A 25,735-nucleotide genomic window follows, 5' to 3' on the forward strand; every position below is an offset into this window, starting at 1 on the left:
ACCTGGCCAAAGGTAGGCCAGTGTCCGCCTGAGCAGCCCCAGTCTGGACCATCTGTTAGGGCTGAAGGAGGCCGAGTGCTGGCAAGGGCTCCTTGGGGGTGGGAGTAGACTGGGACACTTCCTGAGAGGAGGAAGGTCAGAGCTCCTGTCCAGGTGATGGAAGTGTTACTTCAGGTACACGTTTGTCCTGAGGAAAGTGCATTACTTTCACTGCTGTGCAATTGTATCAGATACAGCCATTTCTTTACTCACAGAAAGATACTCCTACAAATAATGATTACCTTTTATAGACACTATTGTGGTTAGTTAATTCAGTTGTCCCCACATTCCAAGGTACCATTTGTACCTCCTGCATCTCTTCCCCAAACACACTGTGTGTTTTTTGTTTCTTCTTTCTTCTGCTTCCCACTGCTGCTCTGCAAAGCGCTTTAGTACTGGCATGGTAGGAAATCTGGATTCCAGTCTCATGTGCTGATCCGTATTCTGTGATCTGCTCTGAAGTTTTTTTGTTTTATTAACCCAGCGATTGTGTGCGGTCCTGAGAGCAGGGACAAGAAAGCAGGATTCACACCTGACTCATTACAAATGCTCATTACAAACTTACTGAGTCGATCCTTTTCTCCTGCTGGTCACTTTGCCTGCCCCTCCCAGCTGAACATGCAGAATTTTAGGTGAAATCTAATCCTTTTCTCCTGCAGGTCACTTTGCCTGTCCCTCCCAGCTGAACATGCAGAGTTTTTAGGTGAAATCTGTGAAGGGCTTGGTGTTCAAGGAGGAAAAATTACACTTTTTAGAATCATGATCCTTTTCTCCTGCTGGTCACTTTGCCTGCCCCTCCCAGCTGAACATGCAGAATTTTAGGTGAAATCTGTGAAGGGCTTGGTGTTCAAGGAGGAAAAATTACACTTTTTAGAATCATGGCTATAAACAAAAACCCCTTTTATTACACATGGTTGCATATCTCTATCAGTTGCATCTACACAAACAGGAGGCAGCAGAGCTCCTCAGGAAATCCACGTGGGGAAAAGGTAATTGGAGATTGTACAGGTGGATCTCAGAGCTGACCTCTGCCAGTTTGTTACAGCTGTAGACACAAGAGCAAGAAAGATTTTCCTATTGTGCATTTTCTGTCTCTGTCTGGGTGTACAGGTTTTGAAATTACAAGAGAAGAACTCTTAATGCTGGTAAAACAAAGTAACTGAATTCAGGCCAAACCCCCACTCAACATTTACAGGTGAAATGGCTGAAGCAGGTCTATTCCTTAACAAAATTAATGTAATACAAAATGAAAGTGTAGTCAGATGAGAAAAGGGCACAGTGAAAAAAAAACATTCAAAGGCACGAAGTAAACAACCATAAACTCATTGCAATAAATAGTATTTAGGACCTTTATGAAGATAGAAATACCTTTTGTGAGTAAAGGAATTTAAGATTTACAAAAATATCTGGTTTCTACAGACCCAAGAATGGGACAGTGGAGTTCCAGGCAATGTGAATACAGCATATATATGTATCTGTCTGTTCTGTAAGTGAAAATGGGTTTAATACAGGAGTTTCTCTTCCTTGCTGCCCTCCTGCACTGGTAATACATGGGGTCTGCATCTCCCTCCAAGAGGAGTAAGGGAGAGGAGGTCCAAAAGCACTGGCTTTGTACAGCAAGAGCAGGGTGATACACACAAACCCAACCTGAATATTTTATAAAGAAAAGTATTTTGTAAAGTAAAAAAGTTTTTGAAGGCTGTTCTGGGTTGGTACCTTTTTGACTGTGCAGAAGCCAGCCCCTGACCTGGTGCCCTTCCAAACCTCTTGGCAGCAATGCCAGCAGAGCAGCTGCCCCAGTTCCAAATGGTGTCTGCTGAGGGCAAATAAATCCTATCAATATGAAATCGAACAGACAAAAAGCAGGCAGAATTTAACAGATATGAGCAACAGCCCAGATGATTTTTCAAGCATAAATATTGTCCAACTAATGGAAAAGAAGCATTTAATGGCTTCTGGAAAGATTAGAAGCTGTAAATACCATGTATCTTCAGGCAGGGTCTGAAACCTTCTCCTGTTGCATTTTCATGATCTGCCTAAACCATACATAGAAAATGATGAAGCCATTGCTAAGGAGATTCCAAACTTGGAAGAGCACACTGCAAGAGGGACTGATTATCAAAGGGCTGCTGCCACAATGGAGGGCAGAAGAGAAGCAACCTGGTTTTTCTGGGGTCTGCCTTGGTGTTGGAGCTGCTCAGTTCTTTATTCATGGCTTGAGTGAAGGGAATAAAGAGAACGCTTAATGAACTTACATTTGATACTGATGTCAAAGAAGAAGGAAATAGGCTAGGAGGCCAGATTTGGAATTAAGAATTACCTGAGATAAGCTGGAAGAAGAAGTAGATGCAATAAAAAAAGATACCCTCAGGTAGGAAAATCAAACACAGAAATACACATGGAGAGTCAGTCCCTACACAACAGGACAGTAAGAAGCACTGAGTTTCAGCGGATCACAAATCCATCAGGAATCAGCACTAGCATGAAGAAGAGGTAATGGGAAATACAGACAAATTACAATACAGAGGAGAAATAAACACTTCTCGTCTTTTTTACAGTAACAAGGTCTCTGTAGAAGAATTCCTGGGAAGATGTAAGACTTTGTTTAGGAAAGAGAAGACTGAGTGCCAACAGAATGGATGAGGTTTGGGTTTGCTCCTGTGCTTCAGCTTATTCCAGAACAGGCACTAGGGCTCCTCCTGGCCAGCAGCAGTCACTGGTGCTGGGCACAGCAGGGTTGTGGCACTCGCACAGAACGAGGTCTGGCAGCAGTGACATCCTGCCCACCTCCAGGTCCTGTCCCACAGGGACCTGTCCTGTCCAAGGGGCCACCCTGTTCCTGGGAGCTGTACTTCCAGACTCTCCCTTTCTCCAAGGCAGAATTATAATGCAATTCTGGCCAAAGAAATAGTGAAAATGAAGACCAGTGCAAAAATCCATGGGATTAGTTAAAGGCTTTACACCTCTGAGGCAGTGAAATGGGAATTGAAAATTACTGTTATTTACAGCAATTTTTTTAGATCAATACAACTTTCTACAAGTTCTATGATTCTTTTTCTGCTCTGCTATCTAGATACTCACTGTTGATCTCACATTGGTAGTTTTCTTATCTGGGTCATCCTTCTTTCCCCAAGCCCTGTCCTTTCACCAGCTCTACAAAATAAAGCCAAGCTATTATTTAGAAGGCTTTACTCTACGAGGGACCCAATAATTTGTTTTTGTTTCTCTTACTTGCTGTACTGTGCAATCCAAGACCGAAATACAGCTACCAAAATTTTCTCAGCATTTTGTACAATACAGAAGCAGATTTTTTCAAAGACCGTCAGTGATTATCAATTTCAATTCTGATGGCCATGTCCAAAATTCCCTAAATCTCAATAAAACCAAGATCACTTGTGGTCTCTGAGGAAAGCCTGAGTGCTGTGGTGACTTCACAAAGCACCTGGAAGACCCTGTAGCTCATCTCCAGTGCCACACCCATGGAGCAGGGATTTGTGGGCCACCAAGCAGCAGAGCCCTGCCTCCCAATCCCCCCCAGCTGCTTCCAAGGACGTGGTCCTGGCTCTCTGTCTGTACAGCCCTCAGGTCCATCCTCACTAGTTCTGCTCCTGACCTCCCCATGCTTTTTCCCAGAGCCCTCTCTCACCTGTAACAGACAGCAGGACTGCACCATGACAAGCACAATGCCCTTCGTCTGTAGCACTGCTTGGACAATGTATTTGAGGATATATAACACCGAAGGAACCTTTTCCCAACAATCCCTGAGTTTTCTTCCTCTCTGCTTGGATAAATGAAGTCACAATCCAGCTATTTAAACATGACAAGGACAAACAGGAGTATTTCTACACTCCCATACTATTTTGTCAGCTGAATAATCTTTGTTAGAGCAATCCAGGCACTGCAAACTTGGCTGCATGGTCAAAGGTGAGCACTGCATAATGACTGTCACTAGAAGTATTCTGGTCCCCGTTTTAAAAAGCATAAAACCAGAAAGGAATTCCTGCTTCAGAATACAGTCCCATATAGCAGAGCACTGCTGTACCATCCTGATCATATCACTTGTGGAACTCAGAAATCCTGATATAATTCAGAGGGAAAAATGCTGATACTACTTGAATAGTTGCTGATAATAATGTTACCGATCAGGGATGCTTCAAAATTTGGAACTGCCTCTTAAAATAATACGGAAGAGAACACAAAGCAGCAGTTAGGTGGGAACAGAGGCAGGTATGTCAGGAGAGAAGCTGTACCTGCAGCCTGGGAGGCAGAAAAGCAGCTGAAATTCTGACTGTAAGTTGTTAAATAAGAATTCTGACAAAACTTATCACAGCAACAACAGAACAGTGGGAAGCAAAGCATCAAAAGGGTATGTGGGTACAGATCTGACTCTGATGCACTGAATATTCATGTGTGCAGCAACCAAACACAGCAGTGTGTGGCTGTTTACATACACTATTTATAGAGATGAAAATCAAAGAATTGTGCCATCTTCCCACACTTACACTTGTGCACACACACAGACAACCTTTCCCTCCACTTCTAGATCCCAAAGTCCACATCTTCTCGAAGACATTTGCAGTTCTCTTGCAACCACGATGAAATGTGTAAATGAAAATGTGTAATTTCTGTCCCGTTGAGACCAGCTGCAGGAGGCACATATATTAAATAAACAAACAGAACATCACACAATGAAATACTTTTATCTATATATAAAAAATAACATTATCAAATTCTCATGTGATCTACAGATAAAAAGGACTTTACAAAGCTTATTGCTGTTGCTAAACTATTTAATCAGTGGATTTTACACTGAACTAAAAAAATAAAAATAAAAAAGGAATGCCAAAAGCCTGTAGTGATGAAAAAAGTGGAAAGAGAGGAAGCTGCTGTCCTGCAGCTTGTCTCAGCTGGGTATAAACTGGACTTTGATGATGCATCTTACCAAAGACTGCAAGAGAATTCCAAACATCCAGGGGTGTCCATCTGTGTGCACAAATCAAAGTATGGCATGTCTTGCATTTTCAGCTCTGTGAGCACATATAAACATAGGAATACTTCTACGTTTGGTACTAGTTTGTTAAAAAAAGATTAAGTTATAATAAAAGCAGTGGTTTGTACAAGACAGTGCACCTGGATAAATCTGATTGTGCCTTTTGTAGGTAGATGGCATCCATGAAGCTCAAGTTTAGTTCCAGAGGACATTATTAACAGCTGTAGAAACTGGTTTCCCAGTCTGCAATTTCCCAGCCACTATTTGCTATGCCACCAGAACTGTCTCCCCAGATTTCCTATGATGTGCTTCTCACAGCCACACACCAACACCACTAACTACTGCAAAGTGAGGGAGCACCACAACATCTCAAGTGTTCGGCCATCTCAACCAAGCATTAACTGTGTATGCATCTCACCTCTTTTTACTCTCATTATCCCTCAGATGCTTCTCCATCTCCTTCTGCTTCCAGATCCAGCTTTTCAAAGGACACTTCCATTTCCAGTCGCTAAGGGCAGCAGACCTTACCAGTCACAGACTTTCATGGGGCTGCCTGTCATTTTAATCACTATGTTACATACCCACAGTTACTGTTTCAGTGACTGCAGGAGAAGTCTCTGCTATTTGCCTCATCAATCTGCATTCTCCCATTTTTTTCTGTCATGACCATGAATTACCTGGAGATTTTAACCTCTCTAATACAGGAAACCACCTAAGAGCCTCACAGACTGTGTTTCAGGAATTTCTGAACTCTGAGCAGCAGCGACTGGGTCCTGAACAAGGAACACTAAACTTGTAAGCACACACTAGGCTTTGAATGCAGGGCTGCCCTGCACTCTGAGCTGGGCTGGGCCGGGAGGGGACAGTGCAAAGGACACATCAAGGCTTGTCCTTGCCCAGCAGGCCAGGACTGCCCTGGTACCCCTGGGCACTGCCAGCCTGGCTGCAGGAGCATCCCAGCTGTCTGCTGCAAAGCTGGCACAGCAGGCAGAGGGGTGTTTGGCTGTGTGCAGGATATTTCCAGTTGACCAACTGCAGCTGCACACATCTGCATCCTCCCAAAGCACCCAGGTGAACTACAGCCCAGCCAGCTCCAAGGAATCTGCAGAGTCCCCCCTGCTTCTCACTCCTGTGGGCCACGTGCTGAATTTTCAACAGAAGTTATAACCTGCTCTAGAAAAAGTAAGTCTTAAGGGCGTGGAAGGAGAAAAAATGCCATGGGAGGGATACTAATGAGACAAAGTGTGCTGAATTTTCAACAGGAGTTATAACCTGCTCTAGGAAAAAGCAAGTCTTAAGGGCGTGGAAGGAGAAAAAATGCCATGGGAGGGATACTAATGAGACAAAGTAGGGGTGTGAGTGGTACAGGGCAAAAATAGAGCAATGCCTCTAACAGAAGTCAATAATGTCTTCTAAAATCCTCTGGCTATGCTGTAATCTTTAAGAAATGAAACATTCTCCTTGCTTTTTAGAGTGTATCTTTTCAGTTCTCCAATAACGAGAAGCAAATAGATTGTCTTGAATATCACTATTAATGTCTTTTCTTTCAAAGAATCCAACCACATCTACACCCACACTACCTCCTTATCCTTTCAGAGCATGTCCTGCAGCAAGGCCTGTTCAGCAACTTTAACTCAGTGAATCCTGAAAGGTAGAGTTTATGGCGTTATGACTGCTGTAGTATCTTTTTTTTAGGGTATTTATTCCTCAATTATGTCATTTTAAAAAATGACATTAACAGAAGACATTACCTTTTGGAATTTCCCATCAGAGCACAGACACTCATGAACTGAGCAGCAAAACTGAGTTACAGGGGCCTGGCCCAGGGCCATGCTCTTGGGGGAAATCACCTCTCTAAACCAGTCTCAGGCCTCTCCAGTGCCAGTGCCCCCCCAGCAGCATTCTCAGGTGGATGTGAGACCTCCCGGGACATCCCTGTGTCCCTCAGCTGGCCCGTGGTCCCCCACAGCCTGTGCCTACCCCCTGCACTGCTGCTCAGGAGCCAAACTCACAGATCCCCTGGCTACGGAGAGGCAGCGGGGCTGTCTTTGGCCAGCAGCTTTGTCCCTGCGCTTACGGCCGCTGTCCCAAGGCCGTCCCTTGCCTATGGATGCAAAGGCCACAAGGGACAACACGTGTAATCAAAGGAATGCAGCAACATGTTCTCTAAAACATCAGATCCACCCTGAGAACACAGCAGGGATGGAGCACGTGGTAGGACCTGACCTCACTTGTTTAATGGCATGTACAAATGAGTAGAGAGCACTTTTCCCCAGCCTCAAGCAGGTAAGAACATTTCTGGATGCAGAAAATGAACTAACACAAAACATATCCACACAATTTAAAAACACAAGCTACTTGAAGACCATTAGGTACTCTGGCAGATGCATAAGCATCTGAATTCAGAAAGTCCAAGCTAATGGCTGAAGGTGCCAACTACCCCCTGGACAGGGAGTTGTAAAGAATCCTGATTACATCATCACCAACCCAGATGAAAACACAATGGTGCACTTTACTTACCCACGGAAAAAAATGGATGGTTGCAAAAGAAAACGTAGACATTGAAGAACTGACTTCTAAACGTTTTTTAGATTTTTCAACAACTAACAAAGATGACAGTAAACTGATTATCCAAAAATAAACATTGAAAAACCCAAACTCAGAGTTCAGAGAGCTCTTTCTCATGAACTCCAGAAAGACTGCCATGAACAAGAGTCACAACAGGAGAGCTCTGATTCAGTAACGCAGGGTCAGCTGTTGGACACACCAAAAAAGCTATAACTGTGCATTTTTATGTGCTCTATGACCAAGTTGTCTTTTTGCAGTTTACACTTTTGATCTGTTTTCTCCCCTAATCCAACTGACCACAATCCCACTGATCACCTGACAGGAGAAACTGCACATGAAAGTAGATTAATTATTTTCAGTTAGCTCTCAGATGCCACATCATTAACCACCACATGAGTTTTACAGCAAGAGAATAACACAGCCTGTGGGGTAACCCTCTATATGGAGCCCATCCTGCAAGCAAAGACCCTGTATCTAGATTTCAATACCAGCCAAGCAAACTGGAAACACTGGGAAACCTGACACAGGCACAGAGCTGAGGGTGTGAACATTGCTGCTGAGAGAGCTTTTAAGACAACTAAGCTAAGAGCTGGATCAATAACGCAGTTTTAACTCTGAACCCTTCTTATCTCAATTTTTTTCATTCCCCTTGGCTATCTCTTCAACCACAGTAATTAAAAAATTTCAAAAAACCATCCAAAAAGTTGTGCTGTTTGGATTACTTGGGGGGAAGGTGGGTATTTTTGAGGCTCAAGACTCCACACTGGTCGTGTCTCCAGGCATTTAATTTCTAATCACGAAAGCCCAAACCCATTCTACCTTCCCACCAAGGTGATTGAATTGCCAGACTGCAGTCACTGGGGACACCTCTGCAAGAACTGACAACAAAAAGTATCTTCCCAAGTGAAGCAGAGGTCTGAGAGGCTCCTCTACCCACAGGTCCTCAGAAGCAGTCGTTTTGGGGAAAAAGATACTTGTATTCCTAGATGGGGCAGAAAATGGGGAGAAGGGGCAGAAGTGCTGAACAGCAGTAGTGTCACAGGCTAGAAGGGAGGCCAGGCTACGGCCACATCTGTCCCGGGCACCTGAAGCGGTGCCAGGGAGCCTCTGCAAATGCTGCCTGCCCTTCTCCAGGGCAGCCCTTGCTGTCTGCAGTACCCTGGCCTGCAGGGTTGGTCACAGCCGTGGAACAATCCCAGGGACTCTTCCTCAAGCCTGGCAGCCCTGGCACAGCCCGTGCTCCTGGCTGCCTTTGCCAGCTCCCTGAGCAGTGCACACAGGCTCTTAACAACCCTGTCTCCCAACACTGGTGCCCACAAGCTGTTCACCAACAGCTTCTCAATGCTACTTGAAGAACAAGACCTCCCAGTGGTATAATTATAATTTAAGTAACCAGAATGTCACAACAAAGGAATCAGTCTTCAAAAAACCCCCGGAAAAATACAAGTTAATACTAATGTCTGATTAAAAAACGTACCTGAACTACTAGTAAACCGCTAACATTTTTGCTTAAAAATATGTATTTGGCTAAAGGGATATTACATTATGGGAAAACTGTATTTCAGAGTGCCCATCTTGTGTTTTGCAAAGGAAAAAACTACAATTATAAAAGATTTTGTAACTGTGATAAATGCTTTTTAAATTGGATGAAGTTCTGGATGGGAATGGAAGAATTTTTTGGAGTTAGGGACTTTTCTGGTAGTTAAACTACATATCTTATACTACTATGATACCTGCATTTATCAAGTTTTCATCTCCAGAAAACAATGGCAATTTTTGCCAGACTGGGACATTTCTCAAGGGGAGTGATGAAGCTGAGCCCTCTGCACACCATTCATTATAAACTTAGCAGCAATTGGAATTAAGGGGCCTACTGAGGAATCAAACCAGGAGCACCAGAACCAAAATGCTCCCAAACCTGCAATGATAGGCTCGATGCTGGTAGCAGAAGATAGCAAAACTCACCTTTCAAAATTAGTTCATTCCACTAGCAAAGGAGTATTTTAGAATTTCTCAGAAAACTGTCCTCACCCCATTTGTTCTTTTTTTTTTAAAAGCACACTTTCAGTGTTGCAAACTGAAACTAATGGCATGATCGATAATATAATTAAAACATTTTGTAGTAAAAAAAGAACAAAGTACTCATAAAAAATGTACATTTTATGTTATAAATGCACCTAGCACATCTGCTATGTCACTGGGACAGATGTTTATTAATATGGATATCAGATCATATTGCTAGACTGCTAATGGCTCAGTAATCTATCTTCCAAATACCACACTAGTTCCTGAATATGTGCAGAACCAATTATCAAAACATTTTGAAAAAAATTCTGCTTTACTGCTATGCCTGTGAAAAGCACCATTAACTTGCAGTTTGGTTCCAACAACAGGGTACAATAGTTACAACATGTTGTGTTTATCATAAGTATGTTGTATGAAAGAGACACTCCCTCTAATACGGCAACTTAAACAAAACTTCAAACTCTCAGGATTAGAAAATCTCCCCTCTTGTCACAGTACTACAGACCGCTTGTAGTAAGAGAGTTTAGTTAGACAATTAGACAATTCAGTTAATTATGGAAATGTTTGGCTTCAGCTGAGCATCACTGTTTTAAGACTTCTCAGACTGTATAAATAATGATGGCTTATTAAATTAAAGATCCTAATATCCTTTTCTAATATGCCAGCACTTAACTACTGATGCCTCACCCTCACTGTGGACATATTCTCTCACCAACTCTTCTTATTTCTAAGCCCTCATGAAGGTACAGATAAAAGTTCCCTTCAATGCAAGTTCACTAAAGGGAAAAAGTACCTGGCTGTAAAATGCAAAGAGGAAACTACTTTCGGAATAAAAAGATCTACTTTGCATAATGACAAAGAACAGTCTTAGACTGAAATGCATTTTCTTTGTACTTCATCAATTTGATATGTGCCTTGCTCTCACTTTGGGGAAAACAGTAAGCAAACAAATTCTCATTGATATGGTTGACTCAGAGTCACCAACAGCCCTGCAGGACAAAGGAAAAGGGTTATGATGTTCCATCCTCCCACATCTCCCCCATTTTTCATGGTGGGCTCTGCTTACATAAACAGTGTTACGTGGAGACTGTGTGTATGAAATTTGTATTGTCAGCCCCAAAGCACTCAAATATCATGAGTCAGGCTCCAAACTACCACAGAATTGGAATAAACATCAGGAGAATTGAAATAATGTATTTGCAGTTCTTTGTATTTCCTTTTTCTTTTCCAAGCCTTCAGGGGTCCCATTTTCAGGATTTGCTCAGCAGCCATGAAACTTAATTAAAAAATGCTGGGGGTAGGTGAGTTTCTCCTACAATAACATATCTCCAGTGCCAAGACAAGAAATAATACACATACAAAGATTTTTAACAATGTTCTGCGTTAGAAGCACTGACGTACTATATGAGTTCAAAAAAAGAGCAGTTAAAACATGCAAGGTCTTCATTTCTGTCTGCTCATCAAATGCAGTGAGGAAGCTCTCTTGCAGCCACACAGTGGTGAAAGGCAAGTGGCAATATGGCAGGAGAATATTGGCACTGGCTGGAATCTATCACTGATGCCAAAAAAAACCACCTAAAACAAAAAAACCCAGAAACTTCAGAAAAATTACTAATATGGGTGCTGTTAGGTAGAATAAGCCTTTGGCAAGCAGTCCTGTGTCTTACAGTGCTGTTCAAAGCTTGCATCACTTTTGCTTTCCTCTCCACCATTTCAAGAATAAGGAATTTGCTACAGTCTGGCAATAGAGAGCATCCATCATTCCTGCTGCAGAACACTTGGGTGAGGAAGGGATTTCCCTCCCCACAGTGATGCAAGAACTCACCTGCTGAAAGGCCTGGTTGAGAGTCTGCCCACTGCAGCCAGAATTTGGGGCTTACAGAGATCATTCCTTACTGTTTTGGTGCAACCTCAGCAAGACAGGCCCTTTCTGATTACACTAATTAGGTACTTCAAGGTCCTCTTAACAACAAAGAAGGCAGGAGACTTTCCTGAAGGGACATAGTTTCTGCAGAAGACTGTATTAACACAACTGACACAATTCAGCCAGGCAAGTTACTTGGCATCAGCATCTGTGTCACTGTCACTTTGCTGTGTCACGACAAAGCATTTGAAAATATGTTTGCCACAGGCTCTCCAGTGAATAAAACTTTTTTCTTGTATTATGGTAGGCAAAATTTCCTAGGATGTAAAGGGGGAAGGGAGCATTTCAGTTGAATAAAACATGCCCAAAAAATTAATGTGGTAGTCTTGAACAAAAACAGCACTTCATCTGATTTTTCCATCAGTATTAAACCACACTTTTTTAAAGGCCTAAAATTATAGCGGCAGCTTGTTTCCTCAAGCCTACAGGATTTCAAGTTGAAGAGAACTTCTGTAATAAGTTATAGCCTTGGCAAGGAATGAGGTACAACAGCTGCTTGTTCACTGAAATCCTGACAAAATCTTGAGGGTTTCTGCTGCTGAGACAGCAAAGATGTGAAAAATGGCCCTGAGTAACTTAGTGAGGACTTCCCTCTACGACATCCCCATCATCATTCCTCCTCCCACCCTCCTTCTGTTTGGTTTGCCTACTGTCAGAAGCTGGGGGAGACCTCATCTGAGTGCCTCTCCTTTGGGAATGTGGGAAATGCATTCCCAAGTCACCAATGGACTGTTGCTCCAACACCAGCCACACACCACCAGAGAGCTTTGCCATCCTGGGGCCTTCAGCCTGCTCCATTGTGGACAACAACTGGTTTTCAGAGAATCTGATAGACAAGTCTGGAAGTGCCCTTTGAGAAAACAAGTTAAAAAAAATCCCACAGCTAGTTTAAAAAGAGAAGTAACTCATTGACTCTCTTACTAATCCAGACTGAACTGCTGGACCCAAAAGCAAAGTTATGGCATGTGCAGAGGGAAGCTGCAACCCTGTGTGGGCAACAGAACATTTGTGACATGGTAGGCTGCAACAATTAATCTGGACAGGACCTGCACATGCATAGCCCCGAATACTTGGAAATGCAAACAACATGTTTCAGGCATCCATGCAAAATTAAAGGCAATACTGACTGGATGCTTGCAATGCCCCTTCCAGCAGCAGTAACTCCTTGGCAGCAGCTCCTTCCTGCCATATCCTGTGTTTCCCACACCATGCCAAACCCTTGGTGTAACAGCATTGAGCTCTCACAGTTCCTGCTAACAGATGTCCAGCATCTGGTGTCTGCAGCTCCTGCCTTCCTGTACAAGCACTGAGAACCCTTTAAGGAAATCACTTCTAGAATATTCATGTTATCCTCATCTGCTGCCTCTGACTGGCCCACTTGAAAAGCAGCATCAACAGAGCAGGCAGCAGTAATGAAGACACTCCAGAGAGAGAAACAGAATCATGCATATTCCGGTACAGAAACCTTGAAGCACTAAATTAACTGGGATCTATGATCTGTTTATAACTACTTAGCAAAAAAAGTTACTTAAGAGCAGAGCATTACCATATGTCTAGCAATTACCACAGGCCCATACATACCAAAGAGGCTTCTCAGCCATTACCCACTGAAAATGCTGCTCTGCATAGATTCGGCCAACAGGAAAAAGATGTTTAAACCAATGAACAAAATTGAAAATAAACCACTGCTTGATGCTAAAAGTAAGTCAAAGCTGTTAATGTAAATGGCCAAGTCTTCTCTTAATTTTACACCTAGTTTCCACAGTTTGCCTTCAGCTCTAGGGAGAGACAGACTCCCATGAGGACAGAAACAGAACGAAGGACTGGTCATCCAGGTGGGAGTGGGAAGCTGATTGAAATGTTGAAAAGCAGGAACTACATTTCTGTTTCCTCCTCCTCTGACAATGCACAGATCAGAAGCACACTTTCTCCACAAGAGCATTCATTCCTGGGGCAGGCCAAGAGGAAGAAGTATGTTTACAACACCTCTCCCCCTCCTCCTTTACAGGTCTGGTTTTATTTTATTTGTTTTTCTTCTTGGTATATTGAGGACCTCTGGCCTTTCCATCAGCCTAAGGAAGCTCAATGACAGTGTCAGCTACTTCTCTTAAGGCAGCAATAGAGGTGTCTGTGTAGGGATGATCTCAGAGGTCTGTGGTAGAACTGTGTCTACAGCAGAGATCTTTAAACCAGCTTTTCAATAGGTTTACCATGAGATGAAGTGACCCCACTGAAGTCTCAAGTTCCTTCCACTAGCTCTCACCCACCCCAGACACACTGAACAGTGTCACTCCTTCCCTCTGCCACCACAGAGCCCCCCCAAGCAGTGGGGTTATGCGATCCATACTTCCTAGCAGTAAGAATAGCTCTCGGATGATCTTAGCAGTGCAGGATTGAGACAAGTTTGAGAAAATACTGCAAAAGAACACAAAAGAAAAATTATGTTTGCAATCTGCCATGCAGATCCCTCCACGCTTCTGCCTTTAGCCATCATCTTACCAGTTCAGGGGTTGGGCCAGAGGCTCATTATGGGCATCCTCTTTCTGCCCTCCAGTCCTGTGCCCCAGCCTGGCAACAAGGCAGGAGGATGGAGAGGCAGAACTATTTGCTAACCTTTATGAGCAGCAGCACACCAGCTCAGTCTGAGGTGCACTGAGAGATGCTGAATGAAACTGCCAGTGCCCCCTTAAGGAGAAATACAGAGTTTTGATTCCCAAAAGTAGCAAAACAGCAGCTGCCAAAGGTACTGAATTGAAAAACGTTTGTTAAAAATGCTATATAGTTTTGGAAGAAGTGTGAAAACCATTGGCAGGCTATGCAAACTGTGAAAGGTCCTGCTTTAATTTAAGAAGTTTGGAACAGACTCCAGTCATAATTTCAGCAGAAAACAGCAGTTCAGCACTGTTTCTGTTGTTCACTGTGCTCCCAAGGTGAGCATGTGTGCATAGTTTTTCTCAGAAGTATGCACACTCCAGGAAGAAAACTGAAAATATTACTAAATAAAATTAATTATATAGGAAATACAGTAAGAGTGTTTGCAACTCTGCAGCTTCTGGGAACAGTTATATTTTATTCGATGGCAACTCCATCCTAGCCTGACTTTTGGCCATAAAGAAACCAAAGGTTCTTTCCTGTGGAAATTGTTTCCTGTGGGTTGACAACTCAGAGAGAAGCAAGTCAGACATTTGGTAGGGTGAAGAGAGGAATGAGAACTAATACAGGAGAAGTGATTTTGGAAAAACAAAAGCCTTAGCTCTCTGAAATAACCATCCCTTCATGTGCACAGAAAAGGGTGACTACAGGAAGTGCTACAGTTCTCAGTCTAGGGAGGAGGAGAAAGCAGTAACAAAATACTGATTTCAGAACGACTGAAGTAATATACTTCAGTAGAGAAAATCCTAACTATACTTCTCCCAGCCTAGAATGTACTGCTGGCATCCCAAACAACCAAAGCCAGACACACAATCTGAGGAGCCTGTAGCTGATTTGGGTACAGCTGGGTACCACATCCACCTGGTTTTCAGGGTATGCTGTACCTCACCTGCACAATGACAGCAGACACGTCCAGAACACAAAGAGACAAAACCTGTTTTTTTCCAATGCTTATGAACTTACTGTATATGTGAATGTAGAGGAAAATAGTTTGTGTTATAAAATCTCTTTTTTTGGAGAACATGACTTAAGGCCTCAATTTTTTCCCATTTTATATTCTGATAGAGAAACCTTGATATATACACAGTTGATAGTATTGCTAAGGAAAAAGTAGCAGGGGGAAGATGGCACAGGGAAGTCCCTGTACCTCATTTCCTTCTCTGGACTGCCCACTTACCTCCCCACCAAGATCAGAGTGGTGGTCGAGACAGCAGCACCCCTTCACTGCAGTCATCTCACCCCAGCAGCCACAAGCAGCCCCTCGAGGTGTCACCAGCTCTGCAAAGCCTCAAAAGCAGCTCCCACTGATCTGCTCCCTTTCTATTTCACTATCTGCAACGATTACTCATTTTTATGTACCCCCATTAGGTGCCATCTGAATTATCAAGTTCACAAACTCTGCAGTGACAACTCCAGACTTCTGTTTCACCAGCCAGGTCAACAGTGCAGTAACTGCCATACATCCATTCTTAGATAAGAAATTGTCAAGAGAAACGTGGGTGTACATCATACTCTGAACATGACTGATCTCTCTTGTAAGCAAAACTTCCATTTGAATCAGCATTAAATTCACAGGGAAAAAAAGTAACTAATATTTTATGTCAAATTTCTAGTGGTAATTAATTCACTGCTGCGCCTACCCTTCCAATGAAGGGGCTGATAACTGCAAAAGTTTCTAGTCTCATTTCTTGGAAGCCCTCCAAAGGTTTAAGCTTCTAACTTCTGCTAATTAATTCAGGAGGAACCTGAACATATGGTGTTATAGCCAAAAATATATAGCATATACAAAATATAGCAAATAAATCCCATAAAAATAGGCCAATATTTTAAAGGGTAAAATGCTGGGAGAGGTGTTTTGTCTTTTTAATGACTGCTTCTTTATTTTCCTAGGAGACATTGCTGGGTGCGCTCACCCAACAACAGCTTGAGCAAAAATAAACATAAAAACGAGACTCGCGCAAGACACTGAAGATCAAAGGCAGGTTCCGTGCCGTGCCTTTGGAGAATGCTACAAAACTGCCATTGTTAGGAGCTCCCTGAACGCTGTCCCGAGGACAGAATTCCAGCTCATCGCCGATCACCACTTCGCACCCAGTATCCCAGGGGATGGCGGCCCGCGGCCCTGCTGTGCCCGGTGCCCGCAGCGCTGCAGCCCAGGCTCACCGGGCCCCTGGCACAGCCCAGAGCCCCGGCTAAGCTCTGCCGGGCAGCCCAGCCCAGCCCTGGCTCACTCCTACAGCTGCCCCAGCCTCGCCCTCTGGCTGGTGCTGGCCCTGCCTTGCCCGGCTCGGGGACGTGCCGCAGCCCGGCTCTGTGCCCGTCAAGGGACCATGGAGCTGCTCCCTGCTCCTCCTGGCTGGGACTGGCATGGTTCCCCGCAGCCCGAGCTGCTCCTACACCCGGTGCGGTGCTCAGCGCACGCGGCGTCTGCACCGGGATCAGCCAGGCCCCCTCCCTCAGCGGGCAGCCGGCTACGCCCTCACAGTCCCGGCACCCCGCTCCTGCTGCCCCCGGGACACGGAGGAAGGTGCTGAGCGATGGCAGTGGAGCAGCCCCAGTCAGTGTGGCGGCCCTGCCGAACCCAGAGCTCAAGGTTCCTGCTGTCCCTGCTGGGGGGCTGAGCCGGCTCTGCCCGCCCTGCGGAGCGCCCGAACTGCTGCAGGGCACGCCCGGCTCTGGCAAGGCCCGGCTCTGCTCACACAGGCACTGCTCGGACCGGCTCTGCTGCACACAAAGGAGGTGTGGGTGTCCCACCGCAACCCTCCCAGCTGCCCGGGAAATCTTTCTGGAAGCTGTCCAATTACTCCTCTGTACACTCCTGATGCCTCTGCTGACAGGAGCTGATACTTGAGTTCTGAAATCCCTTTGTCCTCTGACTATAGCAGACCCTAAAGATGAAAGGCAGAAGATGGCTCTTTCTGGCACAAGACTTACAAATTGTCGCTAAAATAGGAAATAGGGTTGTGTTTGCTGTAATGTACACTGTGATTTGTAGTTATTTGCTTCTGGTCCTGGACAGACTTCTGCCAGAGGCTACATAGATCTGTTTGTCTGCCTTATTTGTGATTTTGCTATATTTGAGTATGTCTCCATTTTATGACTATACATATGAGGCATGGACAATAGGTCCTCATGATCCTCTCTGCCCAACAAACAAGCATCTCAATCTCTTCACTTTTTTTTTCCCTCAACTTTTATGCTAAGGGTTGTAGTACTAGATAATCTGAAATAACTGTCACACTAACTGTAATATTGCTAAGAACGCAAGGAATTCACTGAAATCTTACACAGGACTACAGAAAAAATAAAAAACAAGCACCAGCTGTTCCCTCTGATTATTTTGAGGATCCCGTCTTCAAGTAAATACCGGTCACATTTGGACATGTGGATGGGGGGCTGTGTCAGTATTGCTTTGCCCTGCTGTGCTTGTCCACACACGAGGTATGACACACATCAGCACAAACTAAGGACTTCTACACAAATAGCACAATTAAGCCTTGCTGTTTAAAATGGAGCACATTTTCTTGGACTTCAATTTATAAAATTCTTTTAGGATGTGGAGCATGTAATTGCTCTAATCAGAGGAATTAATCTTCACAGCTTCCATGACTACAAAGCATCCTACAGCAAGCAAGAAATGATTCAGAAGTAGCTTCACACAGTCCAGCAGTAAGTCAACTAAACACATCACGCAAGTAAATCACCACCAGAATTTTTCAGCTGAAGAGTTTTACACAAGACTTTTAACCAGATGACTGGGAGAATTCTCTTTGTGAGAATGTGTCTGGATTTCTACCTGCATACCTGAAATTTAGGAGTCATTTCCCATTCTAGCTGCAAATGACTGTTTGCTTAAAATCAATTAAAACATCATCTTAAGTTAACTTTCATGTGTATATGAAAAAGGTGCCATTCATAAAAAAAAGGTTCCATTTCTGAGCCCTGCTACTTTGTATCACAATCTGATTTTCCTGTAGGAAAATAAGAATTTTTAAAAAATGGTTTGCAAGCATTGGCAATATAAAAAGTTGAAACTTGGAAAGGTCAAATGTCAAGCTAAAATAATTTTGCCACCTTTCAAAAGTCTTACTGTAACTGTTAAGCTCAATAAAAAGACAATATTATGTTCATTTTCATTTCTGTTCCAAGGAAATGGAAGTTGCACAAATAAAGTACCTTTTTTAAAAACAGTTTTTAAATGAAAGAACAAACTCTGAATGCTTCACCCTTCCAAGGAAAGAGGCAATAGAAAAACTGTGAAATAATTACACATGCTTATGGTACAGAAAGATATCCATGAGGTAATTATCTCACTGGGAGAAGGAAGAAATAATAACAGAACATCTGTCTGTCCTGACGTTTGCTAAAGAGCTTTTGTTTTCCCAGAAGTTCCAAGAACAATTTCAGGGACTTAGAAGTCTCTCCTGCCTGAACCAGAGCATTCTGAGTGTCATGAGCTGCCTGCAGTCAGCAGCAGCACTCGGAGATGAGAGGAGATGTGTGTTTTGGCTCTGACAGCGAAGGCAGAGAACAGAAGAGCCTAAAACGGCTGTGGTTAAGGAACAACAGGTGACACAAAAAAGAACAGAAGACTGCAAAAGCAAAGCTGATGCAGGCCTGTGTATCTACCTATTCTCTTCTGACTGTTGGGGCTGACAGGCAGCTCCAGTTTATCCTTTCCCTTTAGTATTTCCACTCCAGTTATGAATAACAGCAAAACCTGTTTCCTGACTGCAGCTGTACATGAGTCAGCTGTACTTTGCCACAGAAATGCTGCAGAAGAGAGGAAGAAATGTTGTGCTCATTATTTTGGCCATTAGCAGCTCACTGTATTGGATTACAAGTATTTTCCATGCTTTGCTAACCTGCAAAGAGCAGCCATGTGAAGGCTGTGCCTCTGCTCCAGCACCCTCTGCAGCTGCACGCTGCCACCACGGGAACATGTGGCACTGAGGGAATTCTAACTGCTTAATCCCTAGCAGAAGGATCTAAGTCAGACTGTGCATTCATGGGCTACTGGGTTTGTTTAATAATACTAATATTGATGGTAATTGTGTCTACTACAGGAAACATTAATCCACTTGGCTTGCAGGCAAATTGGATATATATAAATACTTGGAGTAACACTGTCACAGAGCCAAACTGTTAAATTATTTTCAATTCTTTAAATGTTTCTCTTTTGCTTCTAAGACTTCAATCCACCAGGTGATTTTCCCTTTGGAATAAGGGTTGTATAAAATAAGTAATATATTTGGATTTTACAATTTTTTTTTAGAAATGTAACTACTGAAGGATGAATATTTAGTACTAACCATTAGAACTATATTGACTAGCAACTGCCAAATCAGATTAGGTACTTGCTGATGTACATATTTAAGAATCAGCTGAAATTATTTCTACTATAAAAGTGGCAGAAGCATCCACAAAAGTATTATATGAAATATCACAGCCTATGCAAGTATCATTAATAAAGACACAATAGTAGTGTAAAGGAAATTCAGACTCTGGCACAAGCTTTTGGGATGGACAGGAGGACACAGATACTGGATTTCTGCCTTCAAAGTCCAGATTTATTCCTGTAAATATTAGAAGCTCTGTGACATTCAGACAGAAGGAGCAGTATCAGCTGATTGTGCTACGTGGTTTTAACTTGACACCCCTCAAGGATCCATCAGAAAGCTGAGAGCCCATGTTTATTTGAGAGCAACACCTGCCCAAGGCCATTGCACACAGCCCTGGCAGGACAGTCAGGATCCTTGAGCACTGCAAACCCTTTCACTGCCCTGGCACCACTGCAGCTAATGCAATTCTGCTGCTGGTTGTAACAGCAGAATGTACCTGCTTAGCCTGCCCTGCTGGACAAGGAGATCCTGCTAGCTCTGCTCGACAAGGCATGGATGATAAAACACATGCAAGCATGCACACACAACTGAACTGCTCTCGCTCAGGAAACAAATTTACCTTTCAGAACATCTTTACGTAAGTAACACAAGCAGAAGCTGCTCTTAACACAGAACCCAAAGGAGAGGTTCACCTTCTTTGCCCAAAGCCACTGTCTCAAAAATAACTGTCCTTTCTGATAATTCAGCTGGAAAGCACCTCTGTTAGCAAAACATTACAACCTTCAATCTTTAAGTGATTTTTGACAAAATAATTTAAAACAGAAGTTGTTTGTTCTCACCTAAGGCTTATGATGCAATCACTGAGCAGCTGTGGACTCTCAAGAGCATCCCAGACTGCTTAATGAAACAGTGCTGAGCAGGGAATGCCCCAAGATGAGCAGGGAGGGGAGAGATAGGGGCAATTCCTACATGTATCTCAAGCTGAACTGTGACTGCAATGACACTTGGTTCAGGGGGTCAGTAATAAAGGTACCATTACCTTTTGTGACACTGACAAACCTGGTTGGTGACGGGAATAAGACTGAGCAGGAGAACTGGGATACGGGATTTCCATGTGGGTGAGAGGAGCTGGATGGAGCTGATACAAATCTGAGGACTAGGAGGGCCAGAAAATAGCAAGGAAGGCAGCAGATTTCAGGATGCAACAAAAAAGCTCCACAGAATTTCAAAAGCATCTGGCTGCTGGATGGGAAACAGGAGGATCTCAGGTAACTCTGAAGTGGGAAGGGGCATCAGGAAAAGTGAATCAAATAGTGAGTTATGGAGTTTCATGGATGAACTTGACTGGGAATAGAACCCTTTTCTATCCTCTTTCTTTGTCATCTGTGTGTCTCGTTGTCTCTTTGAGTCCAGTAACTACAGAACTGCCATCTCTATTTGCTTTCCCAAGCAGACTAGAAGCCCGGATGAATTAAGGCTGTGAATTAAGACTGTGGCTATTGCCAGGTGAGGAGCCCTGGCCAAAAATACAGCTGCACTTGGTTGTAACCAGGAGTACTACAGAGGGAAAAGTTTAGGCAAGCTGCAATCCTTGAAGTACTAGAGAACTACATTTAGTCTTACTACAAGGATAAAGGGGGACAGCTTTTGGAGGATGACTTTGCCAGTTCTATTTTTTCTATTCTTGTTAATTTGTTTTGCTATTTTCACTATATTTCCCATATTAACTCCAATATTGATGCCATTTTAGAAACAAATGTCAAGTAGCAAGAACAAATATGAGATACTTTCTGAATAGTTTGCTGAGAGCTGCACTCTTTTGTTTAAAGAAAGTGTTCATATGGCCCCATTTGGAATCTAACAATCTACAGAATGGGTAAGAGGTAAAAGCCCAGTGATTCTCATTTACTCTTTATAAAGAGTATAAAAATGAGAGGGATTGTCCCAGAGCCTTCAAAAGGCTCTGTGAGTCCTGAATCCATGGGCTGAATGCTGTCAGGACAGGCTGTGGAACAGCCCAGCCAGGTCAATTACCAGCACTGGTGTCTCTGTGGTGCATCTACAGAATCACCTCTGACACAGCAGCCAGCTCTGCCTGGTGTCCCAATCTTACTTGAGCCCTAATTTTAACTTTTGCATCACCAAAGTGCTGTGAAAATTGTGCAGAGACATCCTGCAGTTCTCTGTTTGAAGGAACTTTCCCCTGGTGCCCAGGGCTCAAACAGCAAAACTACTCTCAAAGCTTGACAGCAGAGCTCCCTTTATGCTTAAACCATTGAACCTTCCTTGCTCCTTTCTCAACAGGAATTACAAGTTCCAGTGTTGTGATCCATAGCACTGCTTGAATTGGATACACATTCCCTTATATAAGCAAAAGGGACTTAGGTATGTTTATTGGCAAATATATTTTTAATCGTAGGTCTGCTTTGGCAATGGAAAACAAAGATCCTGCTCCATTTAAACATAAAGATTAGGAAAAGACAGAACAAACCAAATGCAGCCCTGGGATTTTCTTGTACATTTTCAGCCAATCAGGAGAGAAATTAGAGTGTTTCCACTAAAATATCATGAAAACTCTTACAGCAGGTCAGGCCATTTCTTGCTATTTACTTCTACAGAAGACAGAGCAAAAACCCCAAAACTTTGAAAACCACTCACTGAGATTAAAAAACAATGAATGTAAGGTAATACCATAGAAGAACAACAGCAATCAGCTTATGAAACAAGTGACTCAAATACACAAATTTACTATTTGTCTGAGTAGTTTCTGATGTAACAAATACAAAATGTCAGGATCTTTTATTTCTTCTATGTTCAAGAACTTGGGAGTTACATAGAGGTGAGCTCAGACCCTAAGGTGAGCTGGTGCTTGCTGTGTGTTCTGCAATATTCATGCCCTGGGTGACCAGAGAAGCCCAAAGGAGCTGGGGAAGGGTCTGGAGCAGCTCAGGGAGCCGGGGGAGCTCAGCCTGGAGAAAAGGAGGCTCAGGGGGGATCTTCTGGGTCTGCACAAATCCCTGACAGGAGGGGACAGCCAGGGGGGATAGGGCTCTGCTCCCAGGGGTAAGTGACAGGATGAGGAATGGCTTCAAGCTGCACCAAGGGGAGGTTTGTGCTAGATATTAAGGCAAATTTCTCTACTGAAAGGGTAGTCCAGCATTGAAAGAGGCTGTCTGGGGAAGTGATGGAATCACTTGAACATCTCTGGGAGAGTTCAAAAACATATGGATGTGGCACTTTGGGACATGGTTTAGCAAATGAACATGGTGGTGCTGCGTTAACAGATGGACTCAAGGATCTTTTCCAACCTAAGCAATTCTGTGATCTGTTCCCAGATTTCCACAGAGCAGGAAATGAAGAGCCAGCTGTGCTTCTCAGCACACACAACTGCCACCTTTGACAAGCAACAATAAGAGGAAGAGCTCTGAGAGTTCACCTATTTCTCAGGCACATAAACATCTTCCTTTTACCAGACTTCATCTGGCATCATTAAAGAAGAAACCAATCTTCTTACTGAAGGAAATATTTAAAACCAATTTTATAACAGATTGCAGACTTCTCCATGAAGGTCTTTACCCCCCTCTCACTTGCAGGTGGATTTGGAAAGTGCCAGTCTGATAAAATGCAACAGCTGTCTTCCCCAGAAAGAGCCTGCAGCAGAGCCCAGCTCTGCTCCAGCTGGTTCAGCTCGATGCAACCCTGCTCACTGACACCCACCAAGACACAAAGAGAATATTCTTTGTCTCTTGCACGAAAGAACTGATTTCATGAGGCAGTAAGTGTGCTGCAAGAGAGGCTGTGTGTAAAGGCTTCACTTGTCAGCAACTATTTTACTGCTAACTACACCGGGGTGGGGGGAAGGAAGTACAGACACTACCACCAATATATCTTCCTTTGCCATAATCAATTTGATGAGATTTACACATCATTTAATTCAGAGCATGGCAGAAAAAGCTCCTGCACTTAAACTTGTTTCCTGTTGTAAGGCCATCATCAAACACACAATGGCAGCAGAAAGAAATACCAGCTTTGAGAGCTATCTGCTTGGTACTCTTCATTCTTTAAACTACATCTAGCAGCACAAGTTCTCATGAAAGCAACAGCAATAATGGGATATAAAATATGTATGAGTCTGAATGTGTACTGTCACACATGGGCTCTGTACAGAATGTTTCATGCTTGACAGCATGCTCTGGTACAAGCAGACAGAACAACAGATGAGAAATCTACAGCTTAAAATCAAGATTATTTTGTTACTTTTTCCCTTTCACTGAGAGCAGAAATGAGAATGCTAAAACATGTGCAAAAACCCTACCAACAAATTAATAAGAAAGGACAAAGGCAAACAAATAGGGATTACCATAGTTCAAAATATTAAATCCCCCCAACACTTCAATGCTCCTACCTGATGTGTTGCATTAGCTGAGCCACTCAACTTTGCAGAGATGCTGTGAGCTGACATTAAACTCCGTGTTTGCTGCTCTAACAGTGTGACAATGGCCTCCAGCATTTCTAAATATACAAGAACCCTTTTTTTTATGTAATTACCTTGTGAAGTCAGTCATCTCCATCATAATCACACACATCCTCTTGGCAAGAACAATTATGTCATTGCTGGTATCATCCCAGATTTCAATCTCTGCATCAAGCTTACTCTTGACTTTTTTGAAATCAGCCACTTGCTCAGCTATCTTTTCCTTTTCAGCTTCTGGCAGTTGAGTCATCTTGGCCTAAAACAGAATAATTTGATTTGTAAAACATCTGTCAGAGTATTTCATTTTTTAAACAAAACCACTGCACATTAATAAATACAAAGTTTAAACACACTATGGCCTGAGCCAACTGTTTGAGTACTTCTAAATTTCAAAATTTATATGTTGTCACTGGGTTGGGCCAAATAAATAATCTCAGTGTAATAAGGATCGTGGTGGAATGATTCCTGAAATAATTCATTTTAACATAGCAAGAGAGAGATTATTAAATTCTTCCAAACAGCATTTATGAAATATGACTGAAAATTTTTCCTATTTCCTAGGGCTAAGGAGCTTAAGTAGTTTTAAGTATGATACATGTAAAGGTTACAAAATTAATTCAGGTACAAAATAATCAATGAAAATGGTTAATTGTCCTGAAACACTCAGGTATGCTTCTTCTCTCTTCTGACAAGGTTCTATATTGTCATTCTAGGAACTGAAAAATATTTAATTGTTCAAATATGCATCTTCTGTCTTTGCAGAAGACAAATAGGTGACAGAAATCAGGGTGTGAATAAGATTACCAAAAGCCCCTAAAAATGTAGCATGGTCAGAGAAATATTTTTGCTTAATGCTCGTTATGATGGGCAGCCTGCTGCAGTCATGGGTCAGACCCCACCTGTGTCAGGAACAGGCCAGGGAGCACCCAGGGGCCAGGATACCACATGGACACCCTGGCCCTCCATCACACCTCCTACCCCAGAAGGGAGGAGCCACGCTGGTCCTGATGGCTCTGTTGCCATGCTGGTTATCTCACACCTTCCCTTCAGGCTACCAGGAACTCACAACTACAACAGCAATTAGTAACACACTGTCATTACTCTATAATTACACAATAAATCTGTTGTGGTTTTATTATTATTCTTGTTTAGAAAACATTGTCTACCACCAGTAAAATGGAAAGTTAAGGCCATGGCTGAATTGCTTCTAATTAATAAAATGGGCAATCAGTTCCATACATACTGTGTATGTTTTTCAAGGCATGTGTTTTCAGAGATTTTATTTATGCTAGAATCACTGTCACAGGGTTAGCTTTCTCACTTAGACAAATTACTGAAAATTACAGGTTTCCCAGCATTTACCTGTAATTGCAGTCAAACACAGAATCAGAATGGTTAAGGGTGGAAGGAACCATCTGACAGTGGTCAGTACCTGTAATTGCAGTCACACACAGAATCACAGAATGGTTAAGGGTGGAAGGAACCATCTGACAGTGGTCAGAATTACCCTACAGTCACAGAATTAGAAAACACAGCTATTTGGAGGCTACTTCTCCCATGTTGTTAAAAAACCCCAAAATGGCCTACAGAAGGAAGAGAACTTTTATGATCTCATACATGTTTGCTGATGGGTGGATGCCTGTGGTACTTCCTAGCCCCCAGCTTCAACACTGTTTTTGAGCTCAAGATCACAGGCCTGGATCTCGAAACCACAGATGACA

The 25,735-nt window shown here is 43.1% G+C and overlaps 1 protein-coding gene across 3 annotated transcripts in view; it reads right to left on the reverse strand.

The window, feature by feature from the left end:
- The window catches only part of CTNNA3 (catenin alpha 3), a 426,086-nt gene that overhangs the window by 27,515 nt on the left and 372,836 nt on the right, over nucleotides 1-25,735 (reverse strand). For all 3 annotated transcript variants that reach the window (XM_041427252.1, XM_041427251.1, XM_041427254.1), the window contains one exon: nucleotides 24,089-24,270. In XM_041427252.1, coding sequence (XP_041283186.1) covers nucleotides 24,089-24,270 — 182 coding nt within the window. The remainder of the gene's footprint in view (nucleotides 1-24,088; nucleotides 24,271-25,735) is intronic.

This window comes from Onychostruthus taczanowskii, unplaced genomic scaffold, assembly GCF_017590055.1.
Source record: "Onychostruthus taczanowskii isolate IOZ18803 unplaced genomic scaffold, ASM1759005v1 scaffold98, whole genome shotgun sequence".
Taxonomy (NCBI): domain Eukaryota; kingdom Metazoa; phylum Chordata; class Aves; order Passeriformes; family Passeridae; genus Onychostruthus; species Onychostruthus taczanowskii.